This window comes from Ranitomeya variabilis, chromosome 7, assembly GCF_051348905.1.
Source record: "Ranitomeya variabilis isolate aRanVar5 chromosome 7, aRanVar5.hap1, whole genome shotgun sequence".
Lineage (NCBI taxonomy): Eukaryota > Metazoa > Chordata > Amphibia > Anura > Dendrobatidae > Ranitomeya > Ranitomeya variabilis.
Window position 1 is genome coordinate 174,794,298 of NC_135238.1, and position 19,931 is coordinate 174,814,228.

A 19,931-nucleotide genomic window follows, 5' to 3' on the forward strand; every position below is an offset into this window, starting at 1 on the left:
GCTTGCAGCATTGCTGCTGAGGTTACAGGGGTGGCCTGTCAGCCTGTCAGCCTACCAGTGCATCAAATTGGTCTGCATGGCTGTCATCCCAGAAGGAAGCTTCTAAACATGATGCTCAAGAAAGCCTGTAAACAGTTTATTGAAGACAAGCAGACTAAGGACATGGAGTACTGCAACCATGTCCTTTGGTCTGATAAGATCAAGATAAACTTATTTGGTTCAGATAGTGTCAAGCGTGTGGTGGCAACCAGGTGGAGAGCACAAAGACAAGTGTCTTGGCTGTAGTAAAGCATGGTGGTGGGAGTGTCATGGTTTGGGGCTGCATGAATGCCAACATGTACTAAGACATACTGAAGCAGAGCACGACTCCCTTACTTCAGAAACTGGGCCACAGGGCACTATTCCAACATAACAACCCCAAACCCCTCCAAGACCACCACTGCCATGCTAAAGAAAGGTCTCGAACATCCGCCAGCTCCGTGATAATGTTAGAGGAGTGGAAGAGGATTCCAGTGGCCACCTCTGAAGCTCTAGTGACCTCCGTGCCCAAGAGCGTTAAGGCAGAGCTTGAAAATAATGGCAGCCACACAAAACATTAACACTTTGGGCACAATTTGGCTGTTTTCACATAGGGGTGTACTCACTTTTGTTGCCAGTGGTTTAGCCATTACTGGCTGTGTGTTGAGTTATTTAGATTCCACAATAGATTACGTTATACAAGCCGTACTCTGACTACGTTGTAAGAAAGTGTCAGATCTTCAGGGTTGTCCCATGAAAAGATACAATAAAATATTTAAAAATATGAGCGGTGTACTCACTTTTGTGGTATACTGTATATGACAAAAATGAGTGGCAAAAACTTATATATGCTGTATATACATACGTAACCTCTTTTCAATTTACTGTAATATTTTTTTTTATTTCCCCTAATATGATACTGATTCATCAAGACAAGGTTAGTAGTAGACATTGTAATGACAGATAGTAGGCTTCTAATATATAAAGTGCCTGACGTATGGGAACAGTCTAGCAGAAAATGTGTGGATCTTATGTATATGTTACTTTTTCTAGGGCAGATTGGATAGTGAGAGCCCATGTCTGGTCACTAAGTGACAATGCAATAATATCACTTTGTGTGGACGGTTTCTAAACATAGAGTGACTGTGTAAGCCCCCCGGAGGGCAGACGAGCACTCTGACCGGTCTATTCTCTGAACTCCTTTTATGTTACATATCCACATGTTCTTTTATCCACTCGTTTATCTATACGTACACGAGATCTCTGAACACACACGGGTATATAGCGACAATACGTAAATATTTATTGCAGATAGCCGGGGCGGCATGCAGAATTTTACCAAATATTTAAGAATGTAGCAGTGAAAGAATAACAGAAGTCCTCTCGGTGCCTTGTGTTTGTCTTGGCCTGTCACAGAGAAGTAGCCTGTGATGTGATAAATCTGCCGTACTATCCGCCATCATCTTGTCTGTGCTGTATTTCCTTCACATGGATGAAGAATGTTAATGATTTATTTAATTGAGACTTTGTTCTAAATAACAGATATAATAATAAAGAAAAATAAATGAATAATTGGTGGCAGGAGACCAGAGCAAAAAGGATGCAGCTTGCGTTACATGTATTTCTTCTTTTAATATTAAAATTTAATTTTCTAGCCACTTTATTACTTTAATAAAGTTCCAGAAATTTCCAGATCTGGATGAATCATTGTTTACAGTGCAATAGTTGTTGTGTGTCCCCAGAAGGACAAACAAATTAGAAACGTCCTAAGTAAATCACTGCATGTTACATATACAACAAAATAGCTTGCATGCTTAAAGAGCAACTCCAGTTGTAGATTATAGTAGCATTAATCTGACCAGTAAACATCCTTCCTTTTAAAAATAGATTTAACTAAATATTTTCTTCTAATTTTTTATTTTTTTTCTCTTGATTAGGAGTCGCATGGCTGCACTTTGTGTTTGTGGTAAATTCTTTCCTCGTTAAGAGCAAATAAAACTCTTCACCGATAAACTTTTAAGGACACGCTTAGAAAGTCCAAGCGACATTCCTCTCCTCTGCCATAACCTGGAAGTTGTAGATGATGTCTTCTCCGTACAGTTCAAGTTATTAAATCTTCCATCATCCAGTGATAATGAGATGACTCTGCTGACTCTGTCCCAGTCAGTATAGCAGTCTATTGTGTGTACATCTGCAGCAAGTATGGAAACTATAAAATATGGGAAAATTAAATAAATAAAACCCACAAAAATAGGCAATATGCAAGTCAGAGGGTGTGCTTACCACTCTACAAGTCTGAGCTGAGACACTAGAAAAATTGTTTATTAATCTAGTAGACCAATATCCTTTCTGCGTTTTATAGCAAATTATTCATTTGAATAACAAAGATGTTATCAGCAAAGGCTTTTTTTTCTTTCTTTTGCAAACCTAAACACACACTCTCACTCCTCTCACACGCATGCACACTCTCGCACGCACACTCTCGCTCATGATCTCGCACGCACACACTCTCGCACGTATACACACACACACACACACACATACTCGTTTTAAGTGCTTTAGGGGGACACCTGGCTGGAACATGTATTGTGGGGACTACCATTCCCTGCAGTGATATTAACAAGGCAATCACATAGGAATATTTAAGTGCAATGTGTAACCACAGTTATCACTTGAGCTAATCAATATTGCTTAAAATAAGGGAAATAAGGAACCTGACTTTTACTATCCTTGTGAGGACCGTTTCATGTCCAATGACCATCTGAGGACATCTGTAAATACACACATCTCAGGGTTTTAACCACCTGGGGACTAAGATATTTTTCTGCTGTTAGGTCACTAACACTGGAGGTCTATAGGAGAAATTACATTTAAGGCTCGCCCACACAAGCGTATTTGCCCGTCTGTGCAGTGTCCGCAAATAGGGACCAAAGCTTTGGTCCCTAATTGCGGACACTGCACAGACGGGCAAATACATTCGTATGGGAGAGTCCTAACTTGTTGAAAAAAAAAAATCACCACACCAAGACCATGCTGTTTTTTTAAACAAACTGCCAATTACCCACGAAATACAAAGTGAGAAAATGCTCCATCTAAAATGCTTTTTATTTTGTGGTTATTATACTTTCCCTGTTCAGTTCTAGCCAATCTGTCAGCAGCATTTTTCTGCGAAGAAAAACAGGTATAAACATTTAATGATCTGTTTGAGAACAAAAAATGTTTGATTTGCCCATAATAACCAATCACAGCTTTGGTATCAACCTCTGATTAGTTGCTATAGGTGATTAAGACAGAGTGATAAGTACAGGCCAATGGATTTTTATAGAAAATGGTGCGTGTAACACCAGCCTTACCAATATTACCATTGATGTTGCATTCAGGCCCTTAAAGTTCATGTATTATTTCCTTCCTGCAAAATGACCTAACTCTACATTAAAGGGGTATTCTGGGAATACAGAATTCCCAGTACCTGGCAGGACACCTGTAAGGAGAGAAGGGGGACTGGTGCTTATAGTCTCGTCACCGGCGGCCTTACATGCCATGCAGCAGCCTCCATCACCGGCGCCACAAAGTCCCAAAGTGTCGGGCTGGCATCTATCGTTCATGTTACCGGTGGCTACTCACGCTTCACTGGGTAGGCTCGATCTGCTTCTGAAGCCTGTGAGTGGCTGGCAATCAGGTGTACAATGACGTGGTGCGAGACACTTCCGGTTTTTGTAGCGCCGGTGACGGGAGCCCCTGCTCAGGACAAGAGACCGCGGGTGATGGTAAGTACCAGTCCGCCTCCTATCCCTACAGGTGTCCTGCCGGCTGACAAGAATTCTCTATTCCCGGAATACTCCTTTAAGTTTTTAAGAGAATATTTTACAATTGACATATGGTAACATGATTTGGATGAAGTGAGCACAAAAGCAGTACTAATATACAGCTGGGCTATTGCTACAATGGATGGGGTTGGAGCGAACTATGATCCCAGTACTGAAGTTAGACAGTAATACAGTTAGACCTACAGTGTAGGTAAATTAATAAATAAATGTGACAGACAAATATTGAATGCTAAAGTAACCAATTTATTCAACATTTATATAAAATACATATGTAAAACAATTGAAGTTGCAGGGTTGAAACAGAGTGGAGTAAGAACAGTTCACAAGTTCTGGAAGGAGGGCGAGTACACTGAGGTCACAAAAAGCCTTTGGTAAAACAGATCAAAATCTTGGAGTTTCTTTTAGTAATACCTTTGTTGGTCCTGGGTTTCTGGGAAACCTTCTTTCCATTTAAAATTTAAGTTGAAATTAACCCAAAACTATTTAGTTATGTTGACCTATGTATCATCAACTAGACACAATGTTAGCAATGGTAAAATGCTTTAGAGAAACCGAGAACAAAAATAATTTCAATCTAATACTTACCATTCAATATGTCCAAGTAAAAGCTTATGTACCTGAGCAACATAAGCATACAGTGCTATGAAAATAAATGTGAAAAACAAAACGCACAGTCAAGATTTACAGGTGTGCTATTCATATAATAGGGCCTATTGATATCCCTAGTGTACCATATCAAATAAAGGACAAGCGGCTATATTGCACACCTGCTTGTACTATACCACTTTCAGACATGCAGGTACAAGTCTTTTATCATTAAACCTAAAGGGGTTCTGGAACCAAACAGGTGTACTCGCCTATTGTTGCGCCCCTAGGTCCTGGTCCGGACAATAATGGTGTTCCCAGAGCAATTCTGGCATCCTGGCTCTCCAGCACCTCTGTTAGAAACACTCTTTTTGAGCGTTTCTAGCCACTTGTGGCTGAAGGACCAAAGGCCGGAAGGTGCAGTGTATCCGAACATCATATGATGGCGTTCCAACCCATGAATGGGGGGGCACCTTCACGAAATCCCAGGCATGCACAGTGGAAGCATTGCCTGGGATGGTGGTGCAGAGCATGTGACCACTGTAAACGTGAGATTTGCTCCACAGCAGTCAAATGCTCCGCACCAATGCATCCTGGAATACCTGCCAGTAAACAACGGCAAAGAGGACCGGAGAAGACCTGGAGGAGCGGAGGGAAGAGGTAAGTCGCATTTCTGCAACATGCTATGGCACACCGATTATCATATCATATTGCAGAAAAAAAGTTGTGACAACAGAACCCCTTCAACAACTCGACAGTTATTGTTAGCCCATATTGGACATCATGTGTTACACACACTTTTGGGATTATAGGTTTTTTTTTTTTACACAATTGCCACAAATGTTTTCTGTAATAACTGTTTCCAGCACCTTAATCTTTTATAATTTTACTTGCCCATCATCTCTTGCATTTGTATATTGCCATACATTTTTGTTGTTTTATTGACTAGGGATGACTTTGAAGACTGAAGGAAAAAAATGTTTTTCAAATTAATGCTGGAGAGAGAAAGATCAGATTTGGGCATCTCAATCCTGACTATAAGTGAAATCAGGTCAATCTGGTTTGACCCGAACATCAGTGGGGTCGCTTGTTTTTATTGATCACTTACAAACATTTCATTATCATGGCGGCAGTTGTCCTGCTGCTGGGTAGGGCCAGCTGTTCAATAAAGGGACATTAATTGGCCTTATCATATCAATAACTTACTTGCAATGCTTGACTGTGTGTATTTGCTATTTATATTGGTTCATTTTTGTAGTTATTTTTATGTTGCCCAGGTACATGGACTTTTATTTGGATATATTAAAGGAGCTCTGTCAGCTATTATGAATCCCATAAAGTAACATATAGGGCTTAAAGGGGTACTGTCATTTGACAAGTAAGATAGAGAGCTGGGGCCATGCCGTACTGGTTGCAATACGTACGGCCCCGTTCTCCGCCCGCCTGATATGTGTCGGGTTGTAATACCCAGGCGCATGCTCTCAGCCTAACAAAGCAATGCAGTACCCCTTTAAAGTAGGGGACCAAGGAGTCTGGGGTTTTATACTCATATGGTCACCCATTCTTGCACTGATCTAAAACAAAAATAGTTGACTAAAAAGGAAGGAAAGAGTGGTGCCACTTGGGGATGACCAAAGCAGTAAAAAATATATACACACAATAACCCCCTAGAAGGACTTGGCCAAATTAAATGGCTACCCCACACTTGGTGGTGGGACTGCACGGTGTATACCGGAAAACTGATACGTGTTTCCGTAGAGTTTACAACAAGAGAACCAATAAAAAGTCACCCACGATCAAGTTGATGGAACCATTACTTCTGTAGATCTAAATTTACCATAGGTTTATAACATGACAGTTGTTACACGGATATAGAATGAAAAGTTTTTATTAACAATAAATACTAGACCATGGTAATGTGGCTGTCACTGTTGTGATATTCCGAGAAGTGGCGTGAAACACTTTTTATGATTCAGAATCAGGATACCCCGTTTTTATTTATATTATGTACGACATGTAAACTTTTTTATATCTTCTTATGTGTTTATTAATATTTTAATTGATTATATGTATTTTATCATTCTAGACCCTGCGCATTTTATGTTACGGCTTGACAAAGGGCTTGTAGCCCGAAACGTTGCCACATTACCATGGTCTAGTATTTATTGTTAATAAAAACTTTTCATTTTATATCCGTGTAACAACTGTCATTTTATACCCCTATGGTAAATTCTTGCACTGTGTCTTTCCAAAGTCTGAGCATAAACAGAAAAGTGACTTTTCACTCTGCTTTCCCATAGAGAATAGAATGAAAAGAGTCACTCTTCTTGTACATCTACTGACTGTGGACTAGCACAGTATGGGAATGGGGGCAAGTATAAAAAATACATCCCCGGATTTCCTGTTCCACCTACTATAAGCCCCATGAGTTTGAGGCTCAGAGTAGGGGATAGAACTGTTAGGTTTTAGGTAGAATTAAATTTCTTTTGTTCTTTTCTAGTATGCTAACCTATAATTTAACCAAACTTAAAACCCGGTGCCTGGCTCAAAATGTTGTGTTTATTCTATCGGATTGCGTTTTAGAGCTGTTATGCGGTTCTTTATGTAAAACTTAACAGCAAGCCAGTTTCTGTCTTTCAGTGCAGATGGTTCTGCAGCGATACATGCCACACAGTCATTTTTTCCAGGCACTTTACATTTATGAATAAATTTAATCATATGTTTCTCTACAGCCTTCACTTCCTCCCTGTTCCAAGGTATCTTCTTTACAGGTTTTCGGCCTGAAAAATGAAAAAAATATATATTTTTTAAAATACCGGTTTTCAGATCAATATATGAGAATTGCATGATATAGTATTCCAATACAACAATATAAAATTTAAAAGAACACATGCCTTCTGATTTCTTTAGTTTATGGTCCTGCCCAAGCTCTGACTCACTTTGGTGCTGAATTTGTTCTAAAGAAGAAAAAGATTATATATATAAAATATATACTGTATATACTCGTGTATAACCCAACCCCCCCGACTTTTAACATAAAAAAGTGGGAAAAAACTTTGACCCTCATATAAGCCGAGGGTGGGAAATACAGCAGCCTGTGCCCCTCTGTAGCCCCCCACTACTCTTCTGTAACCAGCCTGTAAGTCCCCTGTGCCCTCCTGTAGCCAGCCTGTAGGTACCCTGTGCCCTCCTATGCTGGGTTGGCCAAGAACAAGTCGGCACTAGTGTTGAGCGATACCTTCCGATATCGGAAAGTATCGGTATCGGATTGGATCGGCCGATATTCAAAAAATATCGGATATCGCCGATACCGATACCAATGCAAGTCAATGGGACCAAAATATCGGAATTAAAATAAACCCTTTCTTTCCTTGTTGGTTCATTCTACATGAAGGAAAACAACTAAGAATAATGTAGGATGTATTGGGGGAGGTGGCGGAGACATTAAAGGCATAGAGGTTTAGCCCAATCAAATAGAATAGCAGGAATTTTAATTTTTTTAAAGACGTTCGGAGTTACAAAGATATTGACTATGTTAAGAATTTTTTTATTTTGTCAGATATTGATGTTTGACTACTTCCACGCCCATCAACTTTTTTATTTACTTTTCCCACACTTTCTTATTCATCATCATCAGCATCTTTGACATCATAAAAATAAGATATCGCGCTATAGCACTGTATGTGTGAACCAACTTACTAAATTCGACAGAGACCTGTACTACTATACCATAAACTAATAATAAAATAATATAACAATGATACTATAAAGTATAATGAGCTACCACCATTCAAAGTCACAGGAACAATATAAATGAATAGTTAATGTACAGAGGGCAATTCACAAGGTTAAGACGTAATTGCTCAACGATTGAGAACTACCATTTGGAGTCAAGCTTCCTTACTAAGAAATTTGTGGAAAAAGGGTACCCTAGGCCGCTGTTGGAAAAAACGAGAAACGAATTGGCCGGAACAGATAGACGTACTCTACTTGCACCAACACCTAAAGAGGACCCAATGCATGGTGACTTGTCAGAACAGGTGTATGGTCTACCATTTGTCACGCAATTCCATGCGGGTTACAATAAATTTACCCGCATCATCCGCAAACATTGGCCCGTCTTACAGCAAGATAAAGTGGTAGGGGAACTCCTTCCTCCTTACCCTAGGTTTATATATAGGAAGGCACAAACGTTGGGGAACCTTGTAGCCCCTACTGTGGCCATTAATAGCAAAAAAGGTGCTCAAACAGCGAACCCACTGAATGCTGGTTTTTTACCATGCGGCGGTTGTTTTGGCTGCCTACATACCTCTTTTAAAAAGACCCGAATAAATGCATTTTATGATACAAATGGCACTAGAGAGTTTTTAATTAAGGAAAATATTTCCTGTTTTTCCTCGGGGGTTATTTATTATATTAAATGCCCGTGCGGGAAGTTATATGTGGGTCGTACCTAACGCCGCCTTATGGAGCGTATCAGGGAACATTTCAAAAATATACAAAAGGGCTTTTTGGGGCACCCCCTTTCTCGCCATTTTAAAGAAAGACATAATCAATCCCTGAGAAATGTCACTTTTTGCGGCATACAGATTGTCCCCCATAGCCAAAGGGGTGGTGACTATCTAATGAAAATGTCTAGGGTTGAATCCCTATGGATTTTTAATTTAAATAGTTTGGCCCCTATGGGCCTTAATTATGAATTGGAATTATATGCGTTTTAATCTGTTCTAACTTTTCTATTTTTATATAGGTTTTTAATATGAATAAAATTAACAATATTAGTTTTTAGAAAGAGAAGTCAGGACGTGCTGTTATTGTCCAGTATGTATAGAATAATCATAGGTTTATATATATATATATATATATATATATTTATTTATTTATACTTCGTATTTATTGCTTATATGTGGAGCTTATATGTGGAATTTATATACCCTACCATCAGTAGTATACGTATGTGGTTCCTTCTAATTCTAATTACAATTTTAACTATAATACAAATAAAATAAAATTGTTTTTATGTTATTTTATTTAGGTATTGCCGGTATTTTTACACTATATATATTCTATATATCCTGTATATTGTTAACCATTGTTAATTACCATTGCACATCCTTATATATATTTTTTTTTCCAAAGGGGTTAATTTGCTGGTTCACTAATTATATTACCAACCTATATATAGCGACCGGCAGTGAGGGGGCGGTAACCCTGACGAAGAGGGACGGAGTCCCTCGAAACGCGTTGGTTAGCCCCTTTTTGTCCTGTGCTACACGCCGTAGGCTCTTGTGACGTCACACGCTGCTGGCTAGCAGCGGCGGCCATTCTTCCACACGCGCATCCAGGATCGCTACCGGCCGGAGCGCTCCTGGCTCTGCGCGCTCGTAGAGCACAGGCTATCTTGTTACCTACTCCTGCCGCCAAGTGTCTAACATTCCCAGCTATTGACACCCACCACCAGCATCGCTTTACCAGCACAGCATAGGCTATTTTGGTACTTCTGCCGCAAAGTGTCTAGCACCTTCAACTATTGACATCTATTATCAGCATCGTTGTACCAGCTGTAAATCTGCCTTAAGCTACCCTCTAGGTAAGGAGCATAGCTCACCCTCTGTACATTAACTATTCATTTATATTGTTCCTGTGACTTTGAATGGTGGTAGCTCATTATACTTTATAGTATCATTGTTATATTATTTTATTATTAGTTTATGGTATAGTAGTACAGGTCTCTGTCGAATTTAGTAAGTTGGTTCACACATACAGTGCTATAGCGCGATATCTTATTTTTATGATTATTTTGTTTCACCAGTAGGTGTGACGGGCGAGTCACGGCACCCGTCTGATATCAGCAGCTTGCACATATATAATATTTCATTAGCGCCAGTGAGTTATTGTTTGTCTTTCAATATCTTTGACATCAACTTCTTCTTCACCTTATTAATCTTCTTCATCTTCTACCTATTTTTTGTGTTACATTCTTCGTATTCTTTTTATTCAACTATTATTATTCTTCATATTCTACTTCATCATATTCTTATTTGTGACAGGCATTCCCGTAGTTGTTAATAACAAAATTTCGGCACTCTATCTCTTAAATTTAAGGGTTAAATCGTGGAAAAAATTGGCGTGGGCTCCCGCGCAATTTTCTCCGCCAGAGTAGTAAAGCCAGTGACTGAGGGCAGATATTAATAGCCTAGAGAGGGTCCACTGTTTTTGGCCCCCCCCTGGCTAAAAACATCTGCCCCCAGCCACCCCAGAAAAGGCACATCTGGAAGATGCGCCTATTCTGGCACTTGGCCACTCTCTTCCCACTCCTGTGTAGCAGTGGGATATGTGGTAATGAAGGGTTAATGTCACCTTGCTATTGTAAGGTGACATTAAGCCAGATTAATAATGGAGAGGTGTCAATTCTGACACCTATCCATTATTTATCCAATTGCATTAAATGGTTAAAAAAACACACACACATTATTAAAAAGTATTTTAATGAAATAAAGACACAGGTTGTTTTAATATTTTATTGTACTGCCAATCCACCTGAATCCAGCAGAGGGCGTATCACCGCGAATGAAGGTAAATATAGGTCATTGACCTACATTACCTTCATTCCCCGGGGTTTTACAGCCACGAGCAGCGCTGCATTAGCAGAGCTCCTGGCTGTAAAATATGTTAACCCCTTCAGATGGATTTACAACGTGGGACGTTACAGATCTACGGAAGGTATGTATATTGTTGGTTTCTTATTTTTTATTTGTTACAGAACGAGGGTCTTCAGCCAGTGGATTGAGCGTACAATAAAATATTAAAACAAACGGTGTGTTTATTTCATTAAAATAATGTTTAATAATGTGTGTGTTTTTTTTAACTCTTTCATACAATTGGATTAATAATGGAAAGGTGTCATAATTGACGACTCTCCATTATTAATCTGGCTTAATGTCACCTTACAATAGCAAGGTGGCATTAACCCTTCATTACCCCATATCCCACCGCTACACGGGAATGGGAAGAGAGTGGCCAAGTGCCAGAGTAGGCGCATCTTACAGATGTGCCTTTTCTGGGTTAGCTAGGGGCAGGTGTTTTTAGCCAGGGGGGAGGGGAGGGGGCAAAAACCATGGACCCTCTCCAGGCTATTAATATCTGCCCTCAGTCACTGGCTTTACCTACTCTGGCGGAGAAAATTGCGCGGGAGCCCATGCCAATTTTTTCCGCCATTTAACCCTTAAATTTAAGAGCTAGAGTGCCGAAATTTTGCATATACACACTACTAACAGTAGTGTGGAATATGCCAAAAAAATGAGGATATGACATGCTTTACTGTATGTAAACCATGTCTCATATCATGTTGGGTTTTGGCAGGAGAAATGAAAAGCCGGAAATTGAATTACCGGCTTTCCTGCTGTATCGCGCTGAAGTTAAAATATATACATATATATATATATATATATATATATATATATATATATATATATATATATATATATATATATACACACTGTATAACGAAACCCGACTTTTCAGTAGAGATCGCCGACCCGATCCCAGAGTGGGATCGGGTTGGGTTTCACGAAACCCGACTTTGCTAAAAGTCGGCGACTTTGGAAAAGTGCCGATCTGTTTCGCTCAACCCTAGTTGTTATCTATAAAAGTTTGAAGATTACACCTTCCATTCTGCCTGTCACAAAAGAGTTACATTTGTCCGCGTTCAGTTTGGCCTGCAGCATCAGGCTTTATCCAGGGGCACCATGAGGATGAACGGACTCACCCCCATACACTGCTTAGTCTTCTTCTGCATATACTGTAATTTAGATAATCTTTTACTCTGATATTAAGTGTTATGCTTAATGTTCTTCTGCTCTTTGTTCTGCAGCCTCTTGTTCTTCTGCTTCTCGGTCTTCCATGTCGTCGTCTCCAGGGTCGTCGTCTCCAGGGTCATCGTCTCCGGAGTAGTCGTCGTTGTCATAGGGGTGGTCTTCAGGGTCGTAATCTCAGTGGTTGTCGTCTCTGGTGTCGTCATCATCTTAGGGGGTGGTCTTCCCGGTCGTTGTCTTTACGGTCTTGAACTTGGAAATGTAGCAGAAGGTACAAGAAGGCTGAGAAAATGCCAAGAACCAGCTGATAGAACTGGAACTCGGATGGCTACCCGAAGGTCCAAGAGCCAATGGCACGACTGAGGACCAGCTGATGGTGCTGGAACCCGGTTACTAAGCAGGAGGTACCCGCGTTAAAAAGCACTACCCAGGACCACCTGACGTTGGCGGAACTCGGATACCCAGAAGGAGGCACCTAAGCCAAAGGCTCTGCCCGGAACCAGCTGATGGTGCTGGAACCAGGATGTGGACCAGAAGGTCCACAGGAGAAGAGAGAACAGCTAGGCCGCGAGGCTGCCGCAGTTACCGAACACCAACAGTCCTACAGGGGGAGCTTGGCCTATTGGCACTACAGAACCAGCCTTGATTGCCAATTCCCGCAGCCCACATTGGAAGCTCCTAAACTGGAGGCACCATGGAGTTGGCTAACCCGACCGCAACACGACGGGACAACGTATAGGCGTGTAAGTGACCTTGACACTACCCGGAACCAGATGACGGTGCTGGAACCAGGATGTGGACCTATTCAAGATTGTCTTCCTAGAGCCCCAACTAGCGGTGTTGGAGCAAAGGATCAGCAGGGGGAGCAGAGTGTAGGCCGAAGCCTGCACTGGTGGCAGCTTTGTGTCTGCGTTGCGTTTGCAGGACACGTTGCCGGCTACACAGCAGGGGAACAGCTGGCATTGCAGAACCCCACTGACACAATGGCGGGTGTTTTGCTCTGTGCAGCCAGCACTTCCGGGCACCAACTGGCAGTGTTAGAGCCCAGGGTCTGCAGGAGGAGCAGAGTGTAGGCCGAAGCCTGCACTGGAACAAGTTGAAAAGGAACCTTTAACCCCCCCCCAGGCGTTTGTTGTTGAAAGAGCCATCTTATACAGCACTAATGCTGCAAAAGGAAAAGGTGGCTCTTTTAATTATGCTCCTTGCAAACGCTGAACTAGACACTCATGTAATGTGTCCCCTCACACCATAAAACCGTCCCGGAGGTGGGACTTTCCTTTGTAATGTGACACAGCACAGCCGTCATTCCTTCCCCCTTGGTGCCATGTGATGCCTCCTCAGCATTGTTTTAAGCTGTCCCGGAGCCTGCGCTGTTATGTTATCCCTTGGCCATGCACACTTAGCGCTGGCCATCTTCTGACATCATTTAGGTTGCAGGCTGGCAGAGCCTGTGCAGCCACGCTGCCCGAGATCCCACCTCGCAGTGTCATCTAATGTAATCCCACTGCGGACCTGGGATCCATGGGCATGCGCAGTGCATATCCTCACCTCTCACTCCCCTCCTTCTGGCTTCTTCAGACTGTGCGGTGTCACAGCCGTGGCATGCTATTGGATCAGCTGACGCCGCACAGTCTGAAGAGGCCGGAAGGAGGGGAGTGAGAGGCGAGGATATGCACTGCGCATGGCCATGGATCCCAGGCCCGCAGTGTGATTAAATCAGAAGACACTGCGAGGCGGGATCTCGGGCAGCGCAGCCGCACAGGCGCAGCCAGACACCAAATTATGTCACAAGACAGGCAGCGATAAGTGTGCATGGCCAAGGGATAACAGAACAGCGCAGGCTCCGTGACAGCTTAAAACAACGCTGAGGAGGCGGCGCACGGCACCAAGGGGGTAGGAAGGACGGCTGTGCTGCGTCACATTACGAAGGAAAGTCCCACCTCCGGGACGGTTTAACGGTATCAGTGGACACATTTTATAAGTGTTAAGTTCTGCGTGTGCAAGAAGCTAAATTAAAAGAGCTACCTTTTCCTTGTGCAGCATTACTGCTGCACAAGGTGGCTCTTTCAGTAACAAACGCTTGGGGGGGGGGGAGACAGGTTCCCTTACATTTCAGATGTTGTGTCAGCATGGCCGTCGCAGGACACATTGCCGGCTACACAGCTGGGGATCAGCTGACGTTACTGAAACCCAATAACACTGGGTCGTATGTTTTGACTGTGCAGCCTGCACTTCTGAGCCTCAACTGGCGGTGTTGGAGCCCAGGAATTGCAGTTCAGGCGGTAGAAAGATGAACACATCAGGAGACCTGGATGACACCCAATTACTTAATCAGGCAGAGGAGTGGAAAATTCCTGCGAGATACAGGCCTGGTTCATTTCCAGAAAAGTAAGCCGGTCAACGTTATCGGAGGATAGTCGCATGCGACGGTCTGTTAGTACACCACCTGCGGCACTAAAGACACGTTCCGATAAGACACTAGCCGCAGGGCAAGCCAGCACCTCCAATGCATACTGGCTTAGCTCTGGCCATGTATCCAGCTTAGAGACCCAAAACTTGAAAGGGGAAGAGCCGTCTGGGAGTACAGTAAGAGGGCAAGACATGTAGTCTGTCACCATCTGACGAAACCGTTGCCTCCTGCTGACTGGAGCCGCCGGTGATGGTGTAGACATTTGGGGCGGGCACACAAAACTGTGCCACAGTTTGGCCATACTGGTCTTGCCTTGGGCAGAGGCACCGCTTCTGCTCCCTCTTTGTGCAGAGCCTCCTCCACTGCCTCGACGCACTGAGCTGCTTTGTAAAGCACTAGCAGCACTCCTCTCAGTTGGACTGGAGAAGATGATGGAATTCACCAGTGTGTCTTGGTACTCCTGCATTTTACGCTCCCGGGTCAACGGTGGGATGAGGTTTTGAACGTTGTCCCGGTAGCGAGGATCGAGGAGGGTGTACACCCAATAATCAGGCATGTTGAGAATGTGGTCGATGCGGCGATCGTCTCTCAGGCACTGCAGCATGAAATCAACCATGTGCTGCAGACTGCCAACTGGCCAAGAAACGCTGTCCCCTGCTTCAGGCGTGATCTCTGCCCTCTCTTCATGACCCCACCCTCGCTGTACACGCTGACTACTGGACAATTGTGTAACTCCCTCCTCTGGACGGAGGTCTTCCTCGTCCATTGACTCCTCATCCTCCTCACAAAGTGTCCCCTGCCTACGACTTTGTGAGGAACCACGTGGCGCTGACTGTCCAGAAGCTGATGGAAGTGGTGACTCCTCATCCTCCACCTCTTCCACAACATCATCCCTTAGCGCTTGCAGTGTTTGTTGAAGAAGGCAGATAAGGGGGACAGTCATGCTGACTAGTGCATCATCTGCACTCGCCATCCGCGTGGAATAATCAAAGGGACGCAAAACCTAGCAGACGTCCTTCATAGTGGTCCACTCTGTGGTTGTGAAGTCTGAACGGCGCGGAGTGCGACTTCTTTGCGCCTAATGCAGCTGGTACTCCATTACTGCTTGCTGCTGCTCACACAACCGCTCCAACATATGTAACATGGAATTCCACCTGGTAGGTAGGTCACAAATGATGCGATGTTCCGGAAAGCGGAATCAGCGCTGCAGAGCAGCAATGCGCGATCTTGCCAAGCTGGAACGCCGCAAGTGAGCACACTCTAGGCGGGCCTTGTGCAGCAGTGCATCAAGATCCGGATAGTCCCTCAGAAAACTCTGCACAACCAAATTGAGCACATGTGCCAGACATGGGATGTGAGTGAGGTTGCCAAGGGCCAAAGCTGCCACCAGATTTCGGCCATTGTCACACACTACCATGCCTGGCTGGAGATTCGCTGGCACAAACCACACATCGCTCTCCTGCTTGATGGCATTCCAGAGCTCCTGCGCTGTGTGGCTTCGATTCCCCAAAGAAACTAATTTCAAGGCGGCCTGTTGACGTTTGGCCATGGCTGTGCTCATGTCGGTCGTAACAGGTAAACGTTCACGGGTCCATGTGGAGGTGGACTGTGACGGCTCCTGCAGCGATGATTCTGAGGAACTTGTGTATGAGGAGTCAATGCGTACAGACTGGATTCCTGCAATCCTTGGAGTGGGCAGGACACGTCCTGCGCCACTCGCATGATCTGTACCCGGCTCAACAACATTAACCCAATGGGCAGTGAGGGAAAGGTATCGCCCCTGTCCATGTTGACTGGTCCACGCATCGGTGGTGAGGTGGACCTTGCTACTGACGGCGTTCAGTAGCGCGTGTTTTATGTGTCCCTCCACATGCTTGTGCAGGGCAGGGACGACTTGCCTGCTGAAATAAAAGCGGCTGGGCACATTGTACTGTGGGACTGCCAATGCCATCAAGTCCCGGAAGCTGTCAGTCTCCACCAGCCTGAATGAGAGCATTTCCAGTGACAGAAGTTTGGCAATGCCTGCATTCAGAGCCTGTGCTCGGGGGTGGTTTGCCGAGAATGGCCGCCTTTTCTCCCATGCCTGTACTACCGATGGCTGTAGACTGGGCTGGGAGTGTGAGGATGACTGGGAACGTTGTGCTGTGGGTGGAATTACAGTGGGTCTCTGGACAACAGTGCCAGAGGTTCTTCCATGGCGATCCTGGGAGGAAGCCGAACCAGCTGTGTGTGAGCTGGAGGAAGAGGCAACACGAGCTGAAGAAGTGGTAGCTGCCGCTGTTGGTTGGCCTAGGTCTTCAGTGTGTTTGTGTAACTCCACCGCGTGCCTGTTCCGCACATGTTTCCACACATTTGTGGTATTGAGGTTGCTGACATTTTTCCCTCTTTTGACTTTCTGATGACACAGCTTGCATTTGACAAAGCAAATGTCATCTGCAACTGTGTCAAAAAAGGACCAGGCACTACAAGTCTTGGGAGCGCCCTTTTTGGCTTTTGGAAGAGACAAGCTCCTAACGGGTGCCAAAGTGGAGGCTACAGGCTCCGCAGTCTTCCCCCTCCCTCTCCCTCTTTTTCCCGTTCGGAGAATCTCTTCCTCAGAGCTGCTCCCACCACCTTCCTGTACCTCACGCCACGATGGATCAAGGACCTCATCATCTCCACTACCCTCTGCCACCAACTGCTCCTCCTGGGTAGTCTTGGCAGCACAGTACGCACCAGAAAGCGGCTCCTGAGTTTCATCATCAGATGCGTACTGCGCTGTGGTGACCAGAGGCACTGGCCCACCCGCCTCTTCAGAGTCAGAGAGACAAAGCTGTTGGGCATCACTGCACACTGCCTCTTCTTCCATTTCTCCAATGCTGCTTGGCTGGCCCCGTTTCCAAGCCAAGAGATTCAGAGAACAGAAGTAGAGACGGCTCCTGTCCTGGGCTCTCTGACTGCCTGGCCAATTTGGCAGGTGGTGAAGAGACAGATGGCTGCTCTCCAGTGCTCTGTGCCTGAGAGGATGTGGCACTAATTGAAGTGGATGCGTTAGCTGCCATCCATCCGACAACGGCTTCAATTAGATCTTCACGCAGCAGCGGTGCACGGCGCTCTCCTACAAAGCTGCGCATGAAGGACTGTTCCCTGCTGAAACTGGGTGATGATGAGTCACCGGTGCCCGCAGCAGGCACAGAATCACCACGTCCTCTCCCTGCTCCTCTCCCTGCTCCGCGCCCACGTGCCTTACTCCCTGCCCTCTTCATCTTGGTTGACAGATAAAGATAAGCAGAAAAGTACTAAGGCCTTAGTGTGCTTATTCCTGAACAGCTCCTCCTAACAGGTATAAGAAACACTATTTTCTAAAGTGTGGACTAGACTTTATTATGAGTTAATGTGGCCTACACAACTGTGAAGTGGTGTGTTTGGTGAACTTAACTTTTTTTTTGGGGGGGGGGGGCAGATCGGACTACAGAGCGAGTTTCACTCACACGGAGACCGTGCAGACAGCTGTAAACGGCACTGCAAGGCCCAAAAAAAGATCCTCTAGGTTATCCTATGTAGTGTTTTTCCACAATTTGGCTGGATACGGGTGGAAAGCCACTAATAGGAAATTTTTTAGAAAATGTGCAGCAGGCTGCACTATTAGCAAAAAAGGACAATTTATTTTACGGTATGAGGCAGTGACGCACCCTGAGCTGAATACAACCGGCTGTGGCTGCACACAGACTACAAGGTGAGATGCACTCACACGGACACCGTGCAGACAGCCGTAAACGGCGCTGCAAGGCCCAAAAACCCTCCTCTATGTTATCCTATGTAGTGTTTTTCCACAATTTAGCTGGATACGGGTGGAAAGCCACTAATAGGAAATTTTGGAAAAAATGTGCAGCAGGCTGCACTATTAGCAAAAAAGGACAATGGATAGAACAGTATGAGGCAGTGTGAACCCCCCTGAGCTAAATACAACCGGCTATGGCTGCACACAGACTACAGAGTGAGCTGCACACACACACACACACACACAGAGAGACCTTGCAGAACGCTGTTAAAACAGCGCTGCAAGGCAAAAGCAAGGTGAACACACAGCGGGAAAAGCGCAATGAAGCAATTCGCTATCTCAACTGGCCCTCAGTCAGAACACAGCGTCCTGTCCCTAACTGAATTCACAGCAGAGTGAGCGCAAAATGGCGGCAGCGTTTTTTATAGTGCATCATCACATCATTTCAGCAGCCAATCACAGCCTTGCCAGTACTTACATGCCCACCATGCTAAACAGGATGTGCCCACACTTGTAATCATTCTCATTGGCTGAATTAAATAAAACCGGGACTTAGCATTATGGGAACTTCCGATTCCGGTATCCGATATGCGGTAAATATCGGAAATCGGTATCGGAATTCCGATACCGCAAATATCGGCCGATACCCGATACTTGCGGTATCGGAATGCTCAACACTAGTCGGCACCGTCAGGGTTGGCCGGGAAATGTAGCAGCCTGTGCCCCTCTGCGCCCTCCTATAGCCAGCCTGTAGGTCACCTATGCCCTCCTGTAGATACCCTGAGCCCTCCTACAGTCCTCCTGTGCTGGGTCGGCTGAGAACAAGCCAGCACCAGCAGGGTCGGCCAGGAAATGCAACAGTCTGTCTGCAGGTCCCCTGTGTCCTCCTGCAGTTTTCCTATGCTGGGTTGCTGGCAATGTTGGCTGGGAACGAGGCGGCGCCGGTAGGGTCGGCTGGGAACGAGGTGGCTCTGCAAATTTTTATTTTTTTTACTGACTCGTGTATAAGCCAAGGAGGCTTTTTCAGCCCATTTTCTGGGGTAAAAAAACTCGGATTATACTCGAATATGTACGGTATATTCATATTTATTTTGTGGACATCTTTATAAAATTGAAAAGCTACATACCTTCAGGGGATTGCTCATCTTCTGACTCATCACTGTAGAGCTGTACTGGTTCTAAAGCAAAAATACAAATCACCAATGTGAATGAATATGCTATAGAAAATGTTCAAAAAGTAAAAAATAATCCTATCCTACAAAGTCTATATATGTTATGTGAACCCAGTAATCAATACATTATATACTAGGTCAACATAATATATACAGATGGAGCAAATAAATTCCTGTCGCATGGTGTGCCAGTGAGAAGCACTGGCACGCCATGCCACACAAGGCATTTACATTCACTGTGCAGCCACTATTGTTCGCTGCACAGCGACTGCTAATAGAACGCAGCCGATTCTTTTGAGCCGGCCGCGTCCTATTGTATTCTCGGCGGCCGCCCGGGGTTTAAGT

General features: G+C 44.5%; 2 protein-coding genes across 8 annotated transcripts in view; one reads left to right on the forward strand and one right to left on the reverse strand.

Annotated features, from left to right (window-relative positions):
• Window positions 1–19,931, forward strand: part of UBE2F (ubiquitin conjugating enzyme E2 F (putative)) — a 291,447-nt gene that overhangs the window by 135,275 nt on the left and 136,241 nt on the right. The window lies entirely within an intron of this gene.
• The window catches only part of LOC143784261 (uncharacterized), a 29,006-nt gene continuing 12,876 nt past the window's right edge, over window positions 3,802–19,931 (reverse strand). For both annotated transcript variants that reach the window (XM_077272290.1, XM_077272289.1), the window contains 3 exons: window positions 19,542–19,592; window positions 7,325–7,387; window positions 3,802–7,210 (listed from right to left, as the gene is read on the reverse strand). In XM_077272290.1, the coding sequence (XP_077128405.1) occupies window positions 6,990–7,210; window positions 7,325–7,387; window positions 19,542–19,592 (335 nt within the window). In that variant the 3' untranslated portion in view covers window positions 3,802–6,989. The remainder of the gene's footprint in view (window positions 7,211–7,324; window positions 7,388–19,541; window positions 19,593–19,931) is intronic.